This window comes from Calidris pugnax, unplaced genomic scaffold, assembly GCF_001431845.1.
Source record: "Calidris pugnax isolate Ruff unplaced genomic scaffold, ASM143184v1 scaffold13, whole genome shotgun sequence".
Classification (NCBI taxonomy): domain Eukaryota; kingdom Metazoa; phylum Chordata; class Aves; order Charadriiformes; family Scolopacidae; genus Calidris; species Calidris pugnax.
The window spans coordinates 20,982,493-21,000,791 of NW_015090810.1; the positions used below are offsets into that span (position 1 = coordinate 20,982,493).

The 18,299-nt window shown below is 41.9% G+C and overlaps 1 protein-coding gene across 4 annotated transcripts in view; it reads right to left on the reverse strand.

Annotated features, from left to right (window-relative positions):
* The window catches only part of LOC106885996 (myosin regulatory light chain 2, smooth muscle minor isoform), a 39,731-nt gene that overhangs the window by 15,322 nt on the left and 6,110 nt on the right, over positions 1-18,299 (reverse strand). The window contains exons 1-4 of one of the 4 annotated variants that reach the window (XM_014938569.1): positions 14,432-14,591; positions 12,617-12,814; positions 12,294-12,455; positions 11,037-11,231 (exon numbers count right to left, since the gene is read on the reverse strand). In XM_014938569.1, the coding sequence (XP_014794055.1) occupies positions 11,059-11,231; positions 12,294-12,455; positions 12,617-12,814; positions 14,432-14,576 (678 nt within the window). In that variant the 5' untranslated portion in view covers positions 14,577-14,591 and the 3' untranslated portion in view covers positions 11,037-11,058. Of the gene's footprint in view, positions 1-10,720; positions 11,232-12,293; positions 12,456-12,616; positions 12,815-14,431; positions 14,592-17,874; positions 17,892-18,299 lie in introns of those variants that run through there. The other 3 variants (XM_014938570.1, XM_014938568.1, XM_014938571.1) reach the window with 3 other exon arrangements.

Below are 18,299 nucleotides of genomic sequence, written 5' to 3' on the forward strand. Positions count from 1 at the left end.
CAAGTGGCGCTTCCCGGAGAAACCATCGCCGGTGGGGGGGGACGGGATGACACGACACAGAGGGGGACGAAGGAGTTGGGGCGGGAGAAGGGGTAGAGGGCAGCGAAATGGCGGCGAAGCCTTTCTCTGTAACGGTGGTAGCCCCCCCCCCGCCCCCCGTCTCCTCAGAGCGTCATGTCCCCGCAACCGCTTCCCCTCAGTACCCCCCCGCCTCCGGCAGCGGTGGCGCAGCCCGGGGGAAGTCAGGTGGAGTTCAGCCGGGGAAGGGATGCAGGCAGCTTTTTTTTAAATTAATTAATTAATTTATTTTTTTATTTTTAACGTATCAGGTTGAAGACGGAGCTTCGGTCCCGTGTCCCCGACGCCTCAGCCGGGCCGGCCGCCGCGGAGTTCAAGGGGTTGGTGGTGTCGCAGCGGTGAGGTAAATGAAGCCTGAAGTAAATGTAAGGTGTTTTCCTTACAGCCAGTCTTTCCTCATGTTGTGCTTAAAGGATCAGAAAAATTCTAGTTTGCATCTTTAAGTCTTTTTCACTTTTTTTTTTTTTTTTTGCTTTCCTCATCTATTGTCGTAGGATCTCAAAGAAATTGAGGTACAAGCTCTTGTTAGTGCTTCCCTGAGGGTCTGAAAGGACTTCAGAAGAAGCAGTTTGGTTTTAGCCCATGACCACTTCTGCATTTTTGGCATTTTTCTGAACCAAATGTTTATTCACATTTTGCATATGAGTCCCATATAAATTGTTTGAGCTTCAAGAAGCTGCTGTTTAGCACACAAAAAGATTCTGAAGCATTGTCAGATGGGAAGGCTGCACTGTCAGTTCATCATTCTTTCAACTCCTTTCCTACCTGTTGTCAGTTTCGTTGGTACACAATCAGTACCTTGGTAAACAGTAACTCCTAAGGAGAAAAGGGAAAAAATAAATTACCAGGCTTTAGCTGAAATCACCAATTATATTTACAAATGTAAATGGGTTACATTTAGCCATGGTACATACAGAATGTAATATAATCTAGAAGTTGCAGTACCAAATTTGAAGGGAGACACTTTAATTGCTAAAAGGTCCAACTCTTTCCCAGCCTCTTCTCAAGCCGGAAGAGTTATTTCATGAGATCTGAGAATGTGGCCTAATTGGCTTGTAAGAATATTTTCCCGATTAATTTTAACATAACTTTTCTAAAATTTGCTTCAAAATGCAATGGAAAAAATACTAAACATTGCTGAATTGAGAGCAGGAGCTTTTTCGTGGAAAATGTTCTGGGGCAAAATCCTCTGTACTTACTAGACACGGCACATAGTTTTCAGCATAATTATATGTAAAGTATGAGTGGGCAGAAAAGCAGTAGAAACAGCAAGACAGTAATAGAGTTATTAAAATACTCTGTGATAATCTTGAACAACTCAATTGTGTGTTGAAATTTAATTATGAAATTGGTTATTTGATATCTTAATTTAAAACATTTTCATCAGTTACTTTAAATTGGACCACTGCTGCAAACATGCTACTCTGCATTGTATTGTTTTCCCTGGTATTAAAAAGGTGTTACATGAAACCTGTCACCATGTATGTTGTTCCCAGTGTTTAACTTTCAAAGATGTGAGAAGAGGTACGGTAACATTACTCACCCAGTATGAGATCAGTGATGAAATCCTGTCTGTCTGTCTGTCTGTCTGGATGTCTCTCTCAGAGCTGTTGTTCTCCAATTTGTCGCATCATAATGGAATGAGAAGCAGTTGTTAAACGCAGACCATTTTCTGTGTGGTGTAGATCTGCATAATGCTTTTACAAATGGTTCAATTTTACTTGATTCCAGCACTCATGATACCAATGAAGAAATCTAAAGGGGAAAAATGGGATTTGGTTTGCCTCTTACGGTATTTAGAGAATATTGACGTAAATCTTAGGAAGGTTAAAAAAAAAGGGTTTTTTCTGTGACTGCACTAGCTTCTGCTTTAGCTCTTAATTAAGGAGATGTGTTGTGAAGATCTCTCGGGTGAACAGGACTTTGTTTCTGCTGCTTAAACCTCCCTGTGGTGCTTGAGGAGGTACCTGTGAGCTGCCCCAGCTTTGGACAGTGCTGAGTTCCCTGTGACCGTGCATCCCTGGCTGATGCTGGAGAAGAGCGTGCCTCTAATCCCATTTCCTGCCGCCTTACAGGCTGTTTCTGCGCGTACAGTGAAGCCAGGGGCTGTTTCTTGAGTAGGCAGCTCCTCTGGTGGTGCTCCCTGAGAGCTGTGCTTGCAGATCGCTATCTGATGGGACAGCAGGTCTGGTCTTGAAGGCGGCCTTCGGGCTCTTCTAGAAGAACGGTCCGGGCACATCCTGGGGAGAGCGTGTTGTGGGAAGCCCGAGGTTGAAATGGGTAGTTCGGCTGCTAAGTGGTTCATCCAAAGTTTTGCCACCAGGCAGGGCCAGGTGTCCCCCGAGTGAAGCCGGCCGGGCTCGGCTGCCTGGGCGCTCCCGTGGAGGGACTCCCGTGCGATAACCGCGCCGAAAAAGAGTGCCGCCTAGTGGTCAGCTTCGGTTTTACACGCCGTTCGGTTTGTGGGCTGCAGAAAAAGGCTTGCACTGCCACATCCGAGAATGTACGCCCCAAAATTGTTTATTTCTCAGTACCGCGTAATTTCCTGCATAAACCGTAGAGAATGGGAATTAATTTATCCATTCTGAAAACATGGTGTTGTTTTTTAAATGCTGAGCTCTTAACTCCACCAGTTTTCTTCTTTCTACTACTTTTTCCTTCAGTGCTCCCACCTTCTTTCTCATTTATGTCAGTCTTGTTTAAGAAAAAAGCCTTTTAAACAAAATGTATAAAATTTTCCTGACCTTTCCGTCTAAAATTCTCAAATACCTCAGTGCTGTTGAAATCTTTTCCTAGGTTTGTATTCTTTGGACTGTCTAAAAGCCTTCAAAATTATCTGTTTCGTACTTAAGTTCTAAGGCAATGGACAGCAAACAATTTACAGTAAACCTTTTCCCTCCTTTCAGTGAATTCTCTCAATTCCCTCACCTCTGCAGAGTTATGATGACGGTGCAAATAGTTGTGATTAACATAGTTGCTTAATGAAGCAGAATCACTCTGCGTCATATGATGTTTCTTTATGAATCTTACTAATGTTACAGGAACAGCTGCAGTGGCTCACAGTATAAGTCTGCCTAGTCCAGTGTGCCCTAGCTGTAAAGAGATGTGTATTCTGGATGTGGACATCAGGGAGCAAAGCCTTGTTCATCCTTTGGTGAGCTGCCGTTCCCATGGACTGTATCTGCAGTGTCTGCTCCTCAAAGGCAACTGCACTGAACAGGTCAGGGCCAGGGGACCAATCACATTGTACCACTTGCTCACTGTGAGGCCAGAAAAAATACCAGGATCGTTCCCAGCACCTGCATTTGGCCATACACAACAGTGAGGAGCAGAGCAAGCCTGTTAGGTTTGCTCAGGCTGGAGTTCCCTCAACGTTCAGAACTCCCTGCTTCCTAAGAACGTGAGAATCACGAAGCTGGGGTTAAATGAGATTGTCCAAGTCTCACCTGGATTTTTCAGCAAGTCAGAATTGGCCCTTAAAGTGGGGAAGGGGAAGTCCAGCAGCTGTGTCGTCTTCTTGTTTCTTGCATTTCTAGGTGGAGCACCATTGGGATGTGTCTACTAGCTCCTTGGATAACTTCAACAAATAATAGATGCTGTGAGGTCTACCTTGCCAGGTCCTAGGAGGGTCTTCAGGTTTTTTTGGGTTGGTTTATTTTTTCACTCCTGAAACTTGGAATCACCAGGTATTTTGAAAATCTCTTTCTCTTCTTTTTTGAGGAGAAAGAACACTGGGTGCCTTTAGGCTATTTTTAAGGAGAGAGCAGCAGCAATGACCATATGCAGGTATTGAGGGAAGAATAAGAATCAGGAAAGCCTATGATAGCCTCCCAGAATCCTCTCCCAACCTCTTCTATGTTTAACTCATGGAGGGGGACACCACCCTGAGCCAGATGTGGTATTTAGTAGCCCATGATGAACTACTTTCATGAACTTGCCTAATAGGTAGTCTTTGAATTGATGTAAACTTAGCATCCACAATATCCTTTGCAGGTGTTTTTGGATTCCTTTGCAAGGTTGCTATTTGTTTCTTGAAGAAATTCACTGTACTAATTTTGAACCTACCTATTCCTATTTTTCGTCAATGCTCTAGACTTTGTGTTGGAAGAAATGCCAAAGCTGAATTGTGTGTCCATCTCCTCTGTGTTACTTTTGCTTCTAGAGAGCTCTTGCATGTTTTGTCAGCCATAGCGAAGAGTCCTGCTTAAGTAATTTTTCTTTTACGGAGGCTATTCCATACCCTTGATCATCATAGAAGTAAGACTGAGGATAAGCATAGGAAACAAACACAAGAGTATGAGCAAGGAGACAAGATGAAAAAGCATATTAGTGATTTTCACATTGAATTAACAATTACAAATGTGTGAAAGTTGGATGATTTTGCCAGTTAAGAGATTTTTCTGAGCGTATTATCACTGTTCAACAAAAGTAGCAGATGCTGCTTGCAAAGATGAAGTATTGACAGCACAATCAATTATTTCCTAATTTTGTTCTAAGTCACTTCTGGGTCAAAACCGCCATTTAATTTAACAAAAGCATTTTGACTGTCAGTTGCTTCACCTAATATTTTGGCTCATCCCTCTGCCTTTCCACCCCTTCTTCCCTGATTCCAGCTGGCATCTGTTGTCTCTGTCACGCTCTCAGTGCAGTGCTCTATCAGTCAGAGTGACAGTCATTCTTTTAGTGATGCTGGGAGTGTCCCAGGATTGTTCTGGAATTTCTCCAAAAATAGCTCCAGCGCTGTGATCCAAAGGGAGAACCTTTGAGAAGTCACAAGTGAAAGAAGGGATTCTGAATGCTTTCACTGGGGTCTCTTGGAGGGCTTCAGAGCAAGACTTCTATCGAGCTGCTGTTTTCATTCAAAGACCTCATGAATAAGAATAGGAAGTTACCCAGGTGGTCCCTGCCACAAGGTAGATGCTGAAGCATGAAAAATAAAGGCTCTGGAGCCTATAGAAGAAAGATATATTCTTTCTCCGCACTGAAAATGAGAAATAGCTCTGTTTTGACCTTTTGGTAACATGCAGTGTGCATAGCTGAGGAAAAGGAGAGAATCTAACTTCTCCACAGCATCATATGACAATGATATGCCAGGGCTAAGGACAAAGCAGAGAAATGTAATGTAACATAAATAAAATAAAGTCAGTCTCTAAAGTATTGTGAAACAGGAGAAAATTAAAAACCCATTATATTTTTTTTAAATCTGCAGCTTGATCACTGTATGAATGGGCACTAAAACATATTTGACAGAGTATCAAGGGACTAGACTCAGTGCTCCTTGAGTGCCCAAGTCCAAAGTCCTTTATGTAGAAGAACACAAATTAAAAAAAAAACCCAAACCAACCAAACAAAAACCAAACATGGAAAAGTTGAAAAGTACATCTTGGGCTGTTGACTTCTGCCAGGTTTTTGTCCCTTGCTGTCTGTTCTCTATGATAAAGAAGTCACCATACTGCCACTTGTGCTGTATGTCCATCACTTGTTTTTTATCCTAGCTGGTACATTGCAATAATTTTAGCAAAATCTTTGTGGGCTTTTCTTCCCTTTTTACACTAGTTTTAAACAGAAGTATTGCCAGACACCATGATTCCACAACATTTATAAGTGAAATGCAAAATTAATTGTTGCTAAGGCATTCTTAGTAAGAAGAGTCCTCCAATCTTTCAAACACATGTAATTAATTCTGCTAAATCTAAGGACATAGGTATGTGCCCTCTCCCCACATGTTAAATTAGCGTTTGTATCTGTCTGACAATGTGTGTGTACAAATAAGGAAGGAAATGAAATGTGCTCAGTGCTTGGCCTAAGGCCTAAAATGATATTTTAAAACATACCCAGAAAACAAGAAGGAGCATATTTAGTCAGGTGTTTGACATAAGAAGCAAGCAGTTATCAGTTTTCTTACTAGGTTATGTCTATGCAAGTTCAGTTGGCTGGTGGAGCAATTTCAAAATCAACATGCTGCTTGTGGGGTGGTAATATGTTGCCAGTATAAAACCTATTGCATTAGAGATGGTTAGCTCACAATTAAGAAGAAGAATTTGATAGAAGAAAAAAACCCAGTGTCTGTTAGATACAGTGCTAAGTCAAGGCTCAAGTCTTGACGCCGACGCTATTTTAGCAAATGCTGAGACAGGGCTTGCAGACCTCATTTTACACCCACTCACTTGAATATGTGAGACAGGCTGGAAATTATTGTGAAATGCTGGCTTTTAACTCCCAAGGAGCTATGCCTGCAACATTCATAAGGAAAAAACCAAAACATAGTTCAATATTTAATTTAGTGAGGTTGTACTCACTGATACCCTAAAATAGTCAAAGTGAGAAAATTACAAATTAAGGATTAAATAAACCTTGCAAAATTGAGCAGTGGCAGTTTACAGGAATGTTAAAATGAATGCTGCTGTCACACACCATCTGCTCCTTTAGGCACACATATTAAAGATAGTCTTGACCTGTCTAATCCTGCAGTATCTGTAACTGACTTCCAAGCTTTATCGCAGTGCAAGGCTGGTTTACTTAGTGACTGAATCACAGCTGCGTGGCAGAGGAGTCTGCACACAGCAAGCGGTTGGGATTTTCCAGGAGATGGTTTGATTTCCTGCTCTCCTGTTAATTACATGCTTCCGAGAAACATGTAAACATCTTCCCTAAGATATATTACACTCATGCAAACTGCATGACCCCTTAAGCCCTGTGATGCAACGTCTGTTATGTATGATCTGTTCTCTAGGGAATATCACACATTTGGTCCTAAAAGATTCCTTGGCATTATTATTTTTGTACGGTTGAAATTTGCAATACAAGTTTTTTTTTTTAAAGATCTAGCGCAGGGATTCCTGAAGGATGTGCTGCCACAGGAGCCTGCACACTTTGCTCGCAGCAACTGAGTTTGCTCCTACCCAAAATGAGTGGTCCCAGGGAACAATATGTGTACAGGCCCACAGATTGCAGAGGAAAATGGGAGGACCAGCTTCTTTTTTTTTTTCTTAGAAGTCTCCTATCTAATATATCAAAACTTTAGGAAACAGTGATTTCTATGGAGCTGCTGCTCAGAGTACAACAAAAATGAGCTGTGTGGAATTTTTCCCCCCCCAGTATTACTTTTCAACATTTCATGATAACTTATTTCTAAGCTGCATTTTGAGAGATATTTACTGATTTCTCTTTGTGTCTATATTGCTCCTGGCTTCTATAATACTGTTTCTGAATTAGTGTAATCTTAAATAATTTTTCCAAAGGAGGAAGTTATCTAAAAATGACAGTAGAGTTTGAAAAATTAAGTAAGCAAACCAAAATAGGAGCATGGGTACATGGGCAATACCAATGGCAGATTAACTGCTGATATCCAAAATGTTCCTGACTCTCATTATTACTCACCTGTTATTTGGACTTACGTTGTCTGAATGCCTTCAGTATGGTAAAAGAGCTATTTGTTGCCATTTGAAGTTCTGCAGGAACATACCAAATAATAGCTTAGTTCCTGACAAGAAAAGGCCACAGCCATGAGAAAGGTGATGATAAGATTTCAGGTATTTTCCAGCTTTCAGAAGCTATGTGCTGGGCAGGACACAAAGGCAAACGGCTGCTGATGGATGTCTGTGCCAGGATGGGGCCCCTGTGTTACATTTCATTTCTCAACAGAAGACAGTGATCCTAGAAACAGGCGATCTAAAGATAGTTCTTAGGTCAGTGGTGAAATGGATCCTTACTTCAGAGCATACAAACACCACCTCTGTGACATCAGTCAGTTACTAGTATATTAAGCTGACTTCATGTTGTGAAACGCTTATCACTGTGATAAAAGACGATTTGCTTAAATGCATCGTAATGAACAAGTGTATCCAGAGTTGGTTAAAAAGCTGCATGTTACAATTATCTCCAGCAAAAGTTAGAGAGAGAAAAAAAAAAAAAGCAGACAAGCTTATACTGGCAGCACTTCACACACATGTCCTCGTTGGAGTTTTCACATGCAGCTGCAATAGCTCTTTGGCTTCAATTTGACCTTTGCGGATGTAGCCTTAGAACGGGGTAAATAGGTCATATAAAATAAATCACTGCTTTTCAGTAGTGCTTCACAGGGCATTATATATTGCTGTAGATGTAAGACTATTAAATGAGTGCATCAGGCTATGAAAATAGTTTTTCATCATAAGCTTCATCTGGTGTGGAGCTTGGAGACCATTATATATGAACCCCAGGGGAGAAGAAATTAGCTTCCAAGATTTTGACTGCAAAATGCTAAGTCTAAGTCATCAGAATCTCAAGCTGTTTCAGTGACCAAAGTTATTTTTATTTTTGGAAGTGGATTATTGATGACACATCCCCACAGCCCTCGGCACGCAACCTCAGCTGTCTGGACATTCCCCGCTGCCTGGCTACAGAACGCATCTGATGCTCTTATATGGTCTCTTGGCTGGGTCTGTAGGTCTCATAGCTTTCCAGCAGCGAAGGGGTTTGTCCCCACTCACAGGTTAACTGGTCTCCTATGTTACAATACAGACACTGGGGAAACCTGAACTTGGGAGGTCATCGTCGGTTAGACTCAGATAGCCTTGGAAATTCTTCCTCAGTAACATGTCTCCCTGAGTAGGTATCTTTACATTCAGTGTCCTGTCCCTCTGCCTGACCAGAGAGCACAGCACCCACACAGTGTGACAAGGAACAACACAGCTACAGCCCACGCTTCAGCTGGCTGTTCAGAAATTAGGAGGATCAGTACCGAAGACTCTGAAGTGGACAATTTCCTCTCCAGGAGGATGCCAGATCCTTTTTTTATGTAACTCATATTTATGATTTTAAAGTCACTACTTCAAATCTGATTTCCAGCAAGAAAAACACAGCTGCTTGGCTGCTGGTTACAGAGTATAACTAACATAGCAGCACCTGGAATTTACTGAGAAGGCAGGATCAGGAAAAGAATGGTTTGGGGACCCAGTATTCCTAACAGAAGAAAACTGATTCTCTGAATCTTATGCCATTTAGATATTCAAAGGGAAAAAAATAATCAAGATAGTCTAACATCTGTCCTTAGCACAAGCTGCTTCCATATCCACACACAATATTGAATTGCATAGATGTGACAAGACCAGTGCCAGTGTAACGGTTCTTTGGTTTACCGTTACCTAGCGACACTTCAACAAGACCCTGTTTCCTAGATATCCACATTGTTCTCTTTGTCACATGGGCAGTGTAGGTGACAACTTCCATACATGCTTGTAAACTACATTCTAAAAAAAAAAATTAAAATCAGCTGTTGCTGGAACCTCGCAGGCATCCCATGAAGAAACACCTCCACAACTACACCAGAGAGCACTGAGAGGTTAAAAACAAAGTTTTGAGAAAAGCAGCAGATGCGGCAGTCCGAAGTAGTATAGCAAAGAACATAGCCCAGGTAGGAGAGAAAGAAAAATTGAAACTTAGTTTCAGTTAGCAGATTAAAACACTGAGAACTCATTTTAATTAAGCCCAGCAATGGAAGAAACCACCGAAGAATAAAAAAAAAAAAGTAAAAAATAATAAAACTGAGTATACTTTGTCAGGTTATCTTATTTAAGGAAACTAAATGCAGAATATCTTCAAGAACTGCTATACTGGAAGCACAAGCAAGATTAAGTACCCAGGCCTTTATGCTACCCCATGGGAAGCGAGATGAACTCTCCTTACAGCATAAGCTGTTCCAGCCTTTACAAACCCTTTAGCTGAAGCAAAATTCCTGTTCCTCGGGGTCTTAAGTCATGTGAAATAGCTCAGGGCATGGTTTCTGGATAATAGGTCATCACTTCAATTGATAAATACGTAGGTAAGATAAATCCCCTTCATGCTTTTCAGCTTGCAGTACCCAAGAGAATGAGACACGTGAAAGGACATGTGTCCTCTTAGCTAAGAGCTATGAGAACACCCTTTGTCTTTTCCTGGTATTTGAGACAAGAGCATCAGCACAGCTGTTTCTGAATGAGTCTTGCTTGCTTAAAAGTCATCTTAGCAATGGAGCTGAGGACATCGTATGATCTTTTTACAAGTGAGGAGGGCTTTAGCACATAATAGGGTTTTACCAAGTTAATTCTTGGAATTACTGTGCTTACATTCTCACATGCTGCACAACAGTAAAGGTATGCAGGTTTTCTGGCCATGTATTACTGTTAATTAGTACCAGCACAAACACTGTAGCTTAGAGACAGATTCCTTTGCACAAGCTGCCTTCAGCAGAGGTGAAAAATATGCTTAATTCCCACTTACTGCCAGCATAAAAACTTCACAAACTGGGATGCAAACTTTGAGATTAAAATATTGCTAAGAAACTATCACTACTAAAAGGAAATAAAAGCTGGGCATGGTATCTGCTTAAGAATCATAACTGTTCTCTGCTGACCATTAGGCAATTTTAAGAGTCTTCCCTAACCATTTCTTTGGCTAACTGCTTACACCACTCAGATCCCACTTCAAAAACCTGAGATAAGGGACTTGGTACAGCTGCATTTTAAAAGACACCAGCACATACTGCTAGGAGCATTTCAGAACTGTAACACTGCACAAGCTGGTATGAAAATAAGTTTTCCAGCTTGAATTCCAATTGCAAATAAAACACAATACATCTGCATTTGTAAATGCGTAATAGAAATGTCATTCTTCACAAAAATAATTTGAGGTATTTTTTCTATATAGCAATCTTTATTTCAAAATGGCATTTATTACAAAAATGTAAAAATCCAGCTAGATCAGAAACATTGAGATTATTTTCCTGGACTATCAAGTCCATGGATCTTTGTCCCCGTATCCTTTTCCTCACAATATTTCCCCCCCTTCCAGTCTGATTACACAGGTGCAAAACGCGCCTTAAATGGCCTGGAATAGATAAATACATTGACAAAGGCAAAAGCTGTAAAGCTAAACGCATGCAAGAAGTTCTATCAGGAAGAAACCCTCAAAAATAAACATAAGTGTAAAGTAGAGATAATCTGCAGGTATCCAGGGATTAGCTCAGTCATCCTTGTCTTTTGCCCCGTGTTTCAGGATGCGCGTGAATTCAATGTAGTTGAAATTGCCCTTTTTGTCGATGGGTGCCTCTCTGTACAGCTCGTCCACCTCTTCGTCTGTGAACCTGTCCCCCATGGTGGTCAGCAGCTCCCGCAGGTAGTCCTCCTGAATGAACCCTGGGACACAATATAAGGGGATGACATAAGATAAAGGAGTTTTTACATCTATCTGCTAATAGATGGATGATAATATCTTTGAATTATTTGTTTCAGTTAAGACCACCTACAGTCTTTGTTGCCAAATGAAAAGCCATTAAAGCCTATTACTATAATTGCCAAATAATTGCAAGCATTCAATTAAGTCAAACCTCTTAGTTGATTTACATGGCCTCACTACTTCAAGTAAAGGCCGTTCTGTGGTTTGCCAGTGTTGTTTCAAAGAATATATGAATTTGTCAGTATACATATTGGACCTTCTTCCCAATGTACTGGGCTGTACTCCCAGTAGTACTGGGTGCCTCCTAACTCACAACTCGACATTTGGCACAAAGGGGATCCATTTGTATAGAATGTTCCTAATGAAAACCACTAAAAAAAAATATGATGGAACTTGACCACCGATATCCAACAAGCGCATGAAACACAAGGAAGTTTGAAATATTTCAAAGATTTTAAATTGATCTTTAATCAGTGACAAAACTCAGATTTACTAAATTGGTTGCAAAGAATACGGCGTTGGCCTTGGTTATTAAACAAGCAGCCTTATATATAACTTCTGTCACCACTCTCATGAGTCACACAAGGCTCTTCTTGTGTTAATTTCCTTCTCCTTTAAGTGCAGCTTAACATACAGAAGGTGGAGAGAAGTTGCTGACAGAAAACGAGTTCTTCACAAGAGCACAACTTTGAAGACAAGGATCCCCATTAAAAAAGTGGCCCCAAAGCCGAATTTTAAGTTTAGAATAATTTAGGACCCTGGTTCCCAATCAACATATTTCCTGCCTACCCCATTTCTGTCTTGAACAACAGAACCAAAGTGCCAGAAGTTTGGGGCTTGATGTTTTGTAGTTTTTGAAAAGGTAATTTCAGCTGCTGAGGATACATGGCATGATTTTAAGTTTGCAGAAATCAGGATTTTCAGAGTTGAAAAAATTCATCACCACTTTTATGCATACCAGTATTTGCTGTTATAAAAATAAGTAAAAATAATACATGTACATGGTTATTTTACCCACGTACCTGTTGCTTCTTCATCAAAGCAAGCAAAAGCATTCCTGATTACATCTTCCGGATCAGTGCCATTTAACTTCTCACCAAACATTGTGAGGAACATGGTGAAGTTTATGGGGCCTGGAGCCTCATTCATCATGGCATCGAGGTATTCATCCGTTGGATTCTTTCCTACAAATAAAGGCATCATATTTAGCTTAACTTTCAAACTAAGAGAAAGGAATCTCAACAGCATAATACAGAGACACCTCTCATAAGCTATCCCAAGCTCCCTATTTTAATTCTAATGGCACAAATGTGCTTGGCAGCCACCAACAGAAAAGTGACCTTACCAAGGGAGGCGAGCATATCGTGCAGGTCCTCTTTGTCAATGAAGCCGTCCCTGTTCTGGTCGATCATGTTGAAGGCCTCCTTGAACTCCTGAATCTGCGACTGATCAAACATTGCAAATACATTGGAAGTGGCACGCTGAGGCCGCTTCTTGGTGGTCTTCGTCTTTGCCCTTTTGCTAGACATGTTGGCTGTCGGTTCTAGGGAGACAGAAACATAGCCATGATTTAGCCTTATTGAAATCAGATTACAAGTCCCTGGGGGAGACATGGATAAAGAAATATCCAGTTCACATTATAAGCAAATACCCCAAAGCACACATTTATTTTAATATCTCCTGCTGTATTCTGTTGCATTTGGAATTCACTTGCTATTAAGCATAATATCTTTCAGGATTCAGGGTCTGGCACTATAAGCCAACAGTAGGCTCCATTAAAAAAATAAATCAAATCATAGTTCTTGAAATGAGAGTATGTAGTGCTTGTATTGCTGATTTAATACTCTCTCTGCACCTTCCACAAATTAAGATGACTACATACTTAGCAGTTTAGGAGGCACTATTGATGTATTACATAGAAGGATATGGGCTGCTAACCCAGCATAGTATGTAGTGATTAAATAAATCAAACAGGATGCTAAACTAACATTTGGGAGGTAAAAAAGGTATTTTAGGTTCTTAATGGCATTTAGAATAGCTGCTCTTAAAAGAGCACTAGGTCTCAGGACGCAGAATGACCCTGACAAGAGCCTAATGTTTTTGTGAAGATCACTGGATGGTGCCGGAGCTGGGAGAGATCTCCCAAAGAACTCCTATGAGAGCTTTCATCAGTCAACTAGAGGATTGTGTGTGTTAGAGAAAGGACACTGACGTGGTTCAAAAGCACTACATTGCTATTCTCTTACACAGTGGAATCATCACACAATACATATGCAAATGCAAGCATACTCTTTTAAAAAATGAATTAGTGACATAATTTAAAAGAAACAATCTTCAGAATTAAAAAACTATTATCAGCCTTTTAAAACATTTATATATTCTCATAGAATCTTTATATAGTTTCATGTATCACAAATATACTAGTTTCATCACTTCCCTTGAGCTGTCAAAAGAAATAAAAGTGCTAGTTTACATGTTATAACACCAATAATCAGGGTACAAGTGAAGCTTTCAAATTAACTGCTGCTTTTTAGCTGGGAAGATACCTTTAGTCTTCAACTATGGTTGATGGTACAAACACAAAAAGCTGAGTCATTCACTGAAACGCAAACAGAGACCTCAACACTGCTACTGGATCAAAGTAAAGTAGACCCTGTCTAATGTTGTTTTTCTAAAAGTCTCATACACCTCTATGATTTATTTTTATCTAATGCAAGCAATCCACACTGCTGAAATCCTTTATTGTGCCTAAAGCAAACGTTGTGCAAACCAGATTCCTTCCACCCTTGATTTTGAATTTTACAGGAAGCATCTGCAGCAAGTTTCCTGAAAGAGGATAAACTTAAGCTTCACCTGCAGTCACAAGAATGCCAACATTTTGAATTTAAACTAAGTATTAATTTTATAGCTTAAAACAGAAATGCAATTCTAATCAGTCATAGCACAGTTCTAATGATTTCTTAGATAGTTTGCCCAAAATTACTGTATTTTCTGTTAGAGTCCTAAAAAGCAAGACTGAAGTCCCTAACTTGGATTCATCCTTAAAAAAACAGGAAGTAAAATTAAGCAAAGTAACTCCCTTACATGGTCAATCAATCCAATATTCAGGCAAAAAAAGCAGTTAGGTTTTTTGGTTTCAATTAAAAGACAGACATTTTACCTTGCTTTGTATCAGACACAGGACATGCTGTACCAAGCATCTGGATCATAAAAGGATATTCCATGGTTACGTCCTTCTCAGTCTGTCTACAGACAGCGTTACTGATTTCCCCTGCGAACTCCACACATTTAAATCCTACGTGCATATACAACGTTCTTCTGACGTATTAAAAAAAACCTATTATGTCCCAAACTAAAAATAGCCTATGAAATGCAACTGCGCATCATTTAACAACACTGGAGTTCTCTTCATTGCATTCACTAACCACAAGCTATCTGAGATGTTTGGCCTCCAACGACACTTCAACAAATAAATCTGAACTCCTGACATCTAGTTATTTATGAAGACAGCTGACAATAAAGGTAGCTTGCTTTCAAGCTGCAGACAAGGGCTGTGCATAACTTCAGTCTTTTTCTTACCTCTGTAAAAACACTCATACAAGTTACTATTAAACTATGAATTATTGATTAGAAGTTCCACTACCCGGCATAAACAGTATCTGTTAATAACTGTTCTGTGAAGTAATTCATAGTTTTCAGGATATGGCCTATTCAAAGTAAACTAAAAAGTTTGGCCTGCAAGGCAGCGCTCCCAGCAAACCTCCACCTGCTATTCTCTCGGGTAGAATTCAATCCTAATCAAGATGAGGTGACCACAAAAACAGAGTAGAGCTGAGCGTGGCTACACACGGTGGGAAGAAAGCCCATTTCTTTTCTAATTCTGTTCTGAAGATTGCCCTATCAGAATATTGTACTAGAGAAGACAAAAAATTTGCCAACGCATCTACTGCTGTTTCCCCAGCCATGCTGGGGAGGCAGCCAGACAGAATACAGAAGGCACAACTCTTTCCCTTGAAGAAACCGGTCAGCCTGCATCTACAGAAACATTAGGTCTCACAAGACTGTAGCATTTCTCAGCCCAAGTTGGGTGCAGCTATGCCTGAAATGGTGAAAAATGGGCTGGATGACTGGGCCCAAGGAGTTTTGGTGACTGGAGTGAAATCCAACTGGCGGCTGGTCACAAGCGGTGTTCCCCAGCGCTCGGTATTGGGGCAGATCTGTTTAACACCTTTATCAATGATCTGGAGAAGGGGATTGAGGACACAGTAAGTTTGCAGAGAGCACCAAGTTGGGTGGGAGTGTTGATCTGCTTGAGGGTAGGCTCTCCAGAGGGATCTGGACAGGCTGGATCCATGGGCCAAGGCCATTGGTATGAGAGGTTCAACAGCACCAAGTGTCAGGTCCTGCGCTTGAGCCACAACAACCCCATGCAGCAATGCAGGCTTGGGGAAGAGTGGCTGGAAAGCTACATGGTGGAAAAAGACCTGGGGGTGTTGGTTGACAGCTGGCTGAATATGAGCCAGCAGCAGGCCCAGGTGGCCAAGAAGGCCTGTATCAGAAATGTTGTGGCAAGCAGCACTAGGGAAGTGATCATGCCCCTGTAACCAGCACTGGTGAGGCCCCACCTCAAATACCGTGTTCAGTTTTGGGCCCCAAGACAGACACTGAAGTGCTGGAGCACATCCAAAGGTCAATGAAGCTGGTGAAGGGTCTGGAGCACAGGTCCTCTGAGGAGCAGCTGAGGGAACTGGAGTTGTTTAGCCTGGAGAAAAGGAATCTGAGGGGAGACCTTATCGCTCTCTACAACTACCTGGAAGGGTTTGAGGTGGGGGTCGGTCTCTTCTCCCAAATAACAAGTGATAGGGCAAGAGGAAATGGCCTCAAGTTGTGCCAAGGGAGATTTAGATTGGGTATTAGGCAAAATTTTGTCACTGAACAGGTTGTTCAGCATTGGAACAGGCTGCCTGGGGAAGTGGCTCAGTCACCATCCCTGGAGGCATTTAACAGACACGTAGATATGGCACTTGGGGACATGGTTTAGTGATGGGCTTGGCAATGTTAGGTTTGCATTGGACTCAATGATCTTAAAGGTCTTTCCCAAGCTAAACGATTCTATGAAATACTGCACACAGCTCTGGGAAACTATTAGAAAGCGGGTGATAACTTCACAAGAATTTATCACCCCTGTTCAGAAGAACAGGGACATCAGTCCAGTTAGCCAGAGAGATCAATTTATGACAAAATTGTTCAAAGTGTTTAGATTAAGTGTTACCTCTCTGTGTACAGCAGCAGATGATGTAACAAGCAAGAACTAACCTCATTTGAGTCAAGCACTGAACCCAGTAATTTCAGAGAAAACAGAATTTCATCTGATAAATCCACCAGGTCATTTATTGAGGAAAAAAAAAAAGTCATGCTTCTATAATTGAAATACTGTAAGTATAGGCTGGAAATAGAAGAATTTCATAAGAGTGTAAAGTGGAAATACTTCACATTACATAGTACAAGTCATGACTAGCCTGCTGATAAATGCTATGATGCACTGAATGGTCTGGGTCTTGTTTTAAAAATTGTTCAAGAAGCTTTTAAATTAAGACCTTGCCTATAAAACTTACCATAAGTTATTTCCAAAAACATAACCTTTATTTAGGAAGATTTTCACATTTTTTTAAAAAAATAAACTGCACACACTGGCCCAGAGAGGTAATAACAGCACTGTGCTGCTTGTACACGTACATCCGTTTGTTTAGTTGAGCAACAGGTATCAAACTACAGAAGCAGAGAAAGTCATCTTATGCTCCTTACCTCTGGGAAAAGCAGAAACCCTGGAAGGAGATAAAACTGTCCAACTGAAGAGCTTCAGCCTGACAGTAAAAGATGAAAACTTACAACCCACTTGCTATAAACAGCAAGTTTGATCCATTTCAGAGGCAGTGACCAAAAGTTATGCTTCAGAGAACAGCCTCGCCTCTCAACAGTTGGTTTTATAATGACTGTGAATGTCTATCACTCAAAATTAAAAAAAAAGCAAACCACAAACAAAACCCTAAAAAACTACAACACAAAGAAACACACGAAGCACATCTGAGAAGGTCTCTACATGAAATTTAGCACTGAATATTAGAAACATAGAATCATTCAGGTTGGAAGAGACCCTTGGGATCATCGCGTCCAACCACTCACCCTACTCTACAAAGCCCTCCCCTACACCATATCCCTCAGTACCGCATCTAAACGTCCCTTAAACACATCCCTCAACCACTCAACTCCTATTTCAACAGTGCCAATTATTTAGGAACTTTATTAAACTAAGATATAACAGTCATCTTCTCTTATATCATCAAATTCAGAAGCCAGGCCTCAAAGACACATCCAAAGGTCTGTCCGTTCATTAAGTTACGGCACCGGGTACCACCCCCCGGCCTGGGTGAGCAGGAAGAGATGCCAAGCCCAAGGCGCTGCAGCGCATCCGGAGGAACCGATTTCCCTTCAGAAGAGCGCCCTGCGCGTTCTCACCTCGTCTTGAGGCGTCTCAATACACTCCCTCAGTAATAAGTTTCCCCAAACGCTTCCAACACGAGTCAGACCTGCCTCAAAACCTACTTTTGTGACTCCAACAAAGCCTCTGTCCGCAGGTTACAGAGCGGCAACCACTTCGAACCGTCCCCGGGAGCCTCGCTGCGGCCGTCACCGTTTCACAGGGCGGGCAGGAAGGGTCGGGCTCAGGCTCACCCCCTCCCGCTGCCACCTCAGCCCGGCCAGCCCTTCCCCTGCTCCAACACCGCCGGGGAAACGCCTGCCCGATCCCCCCCACAGCCCGCCCGTGCCCCGGTGTCGCCCCTCAGGGCCCGCTCCCCGCTGAGGCAGAGCGGCGGGGCCGGCGCTCCGGCCGGGCCAGGAGATGGCCGGGGTGGGGCGGGGGCTGCCCCCGGGGCGGATAACGCCTCAGGCGGCCCGCAGCCCACCTCACCCCTCGCCTCCCTCCGGGCTCCAGACCCCGCGGGCGGTCGCTGCCCGCCCCCCCCCCC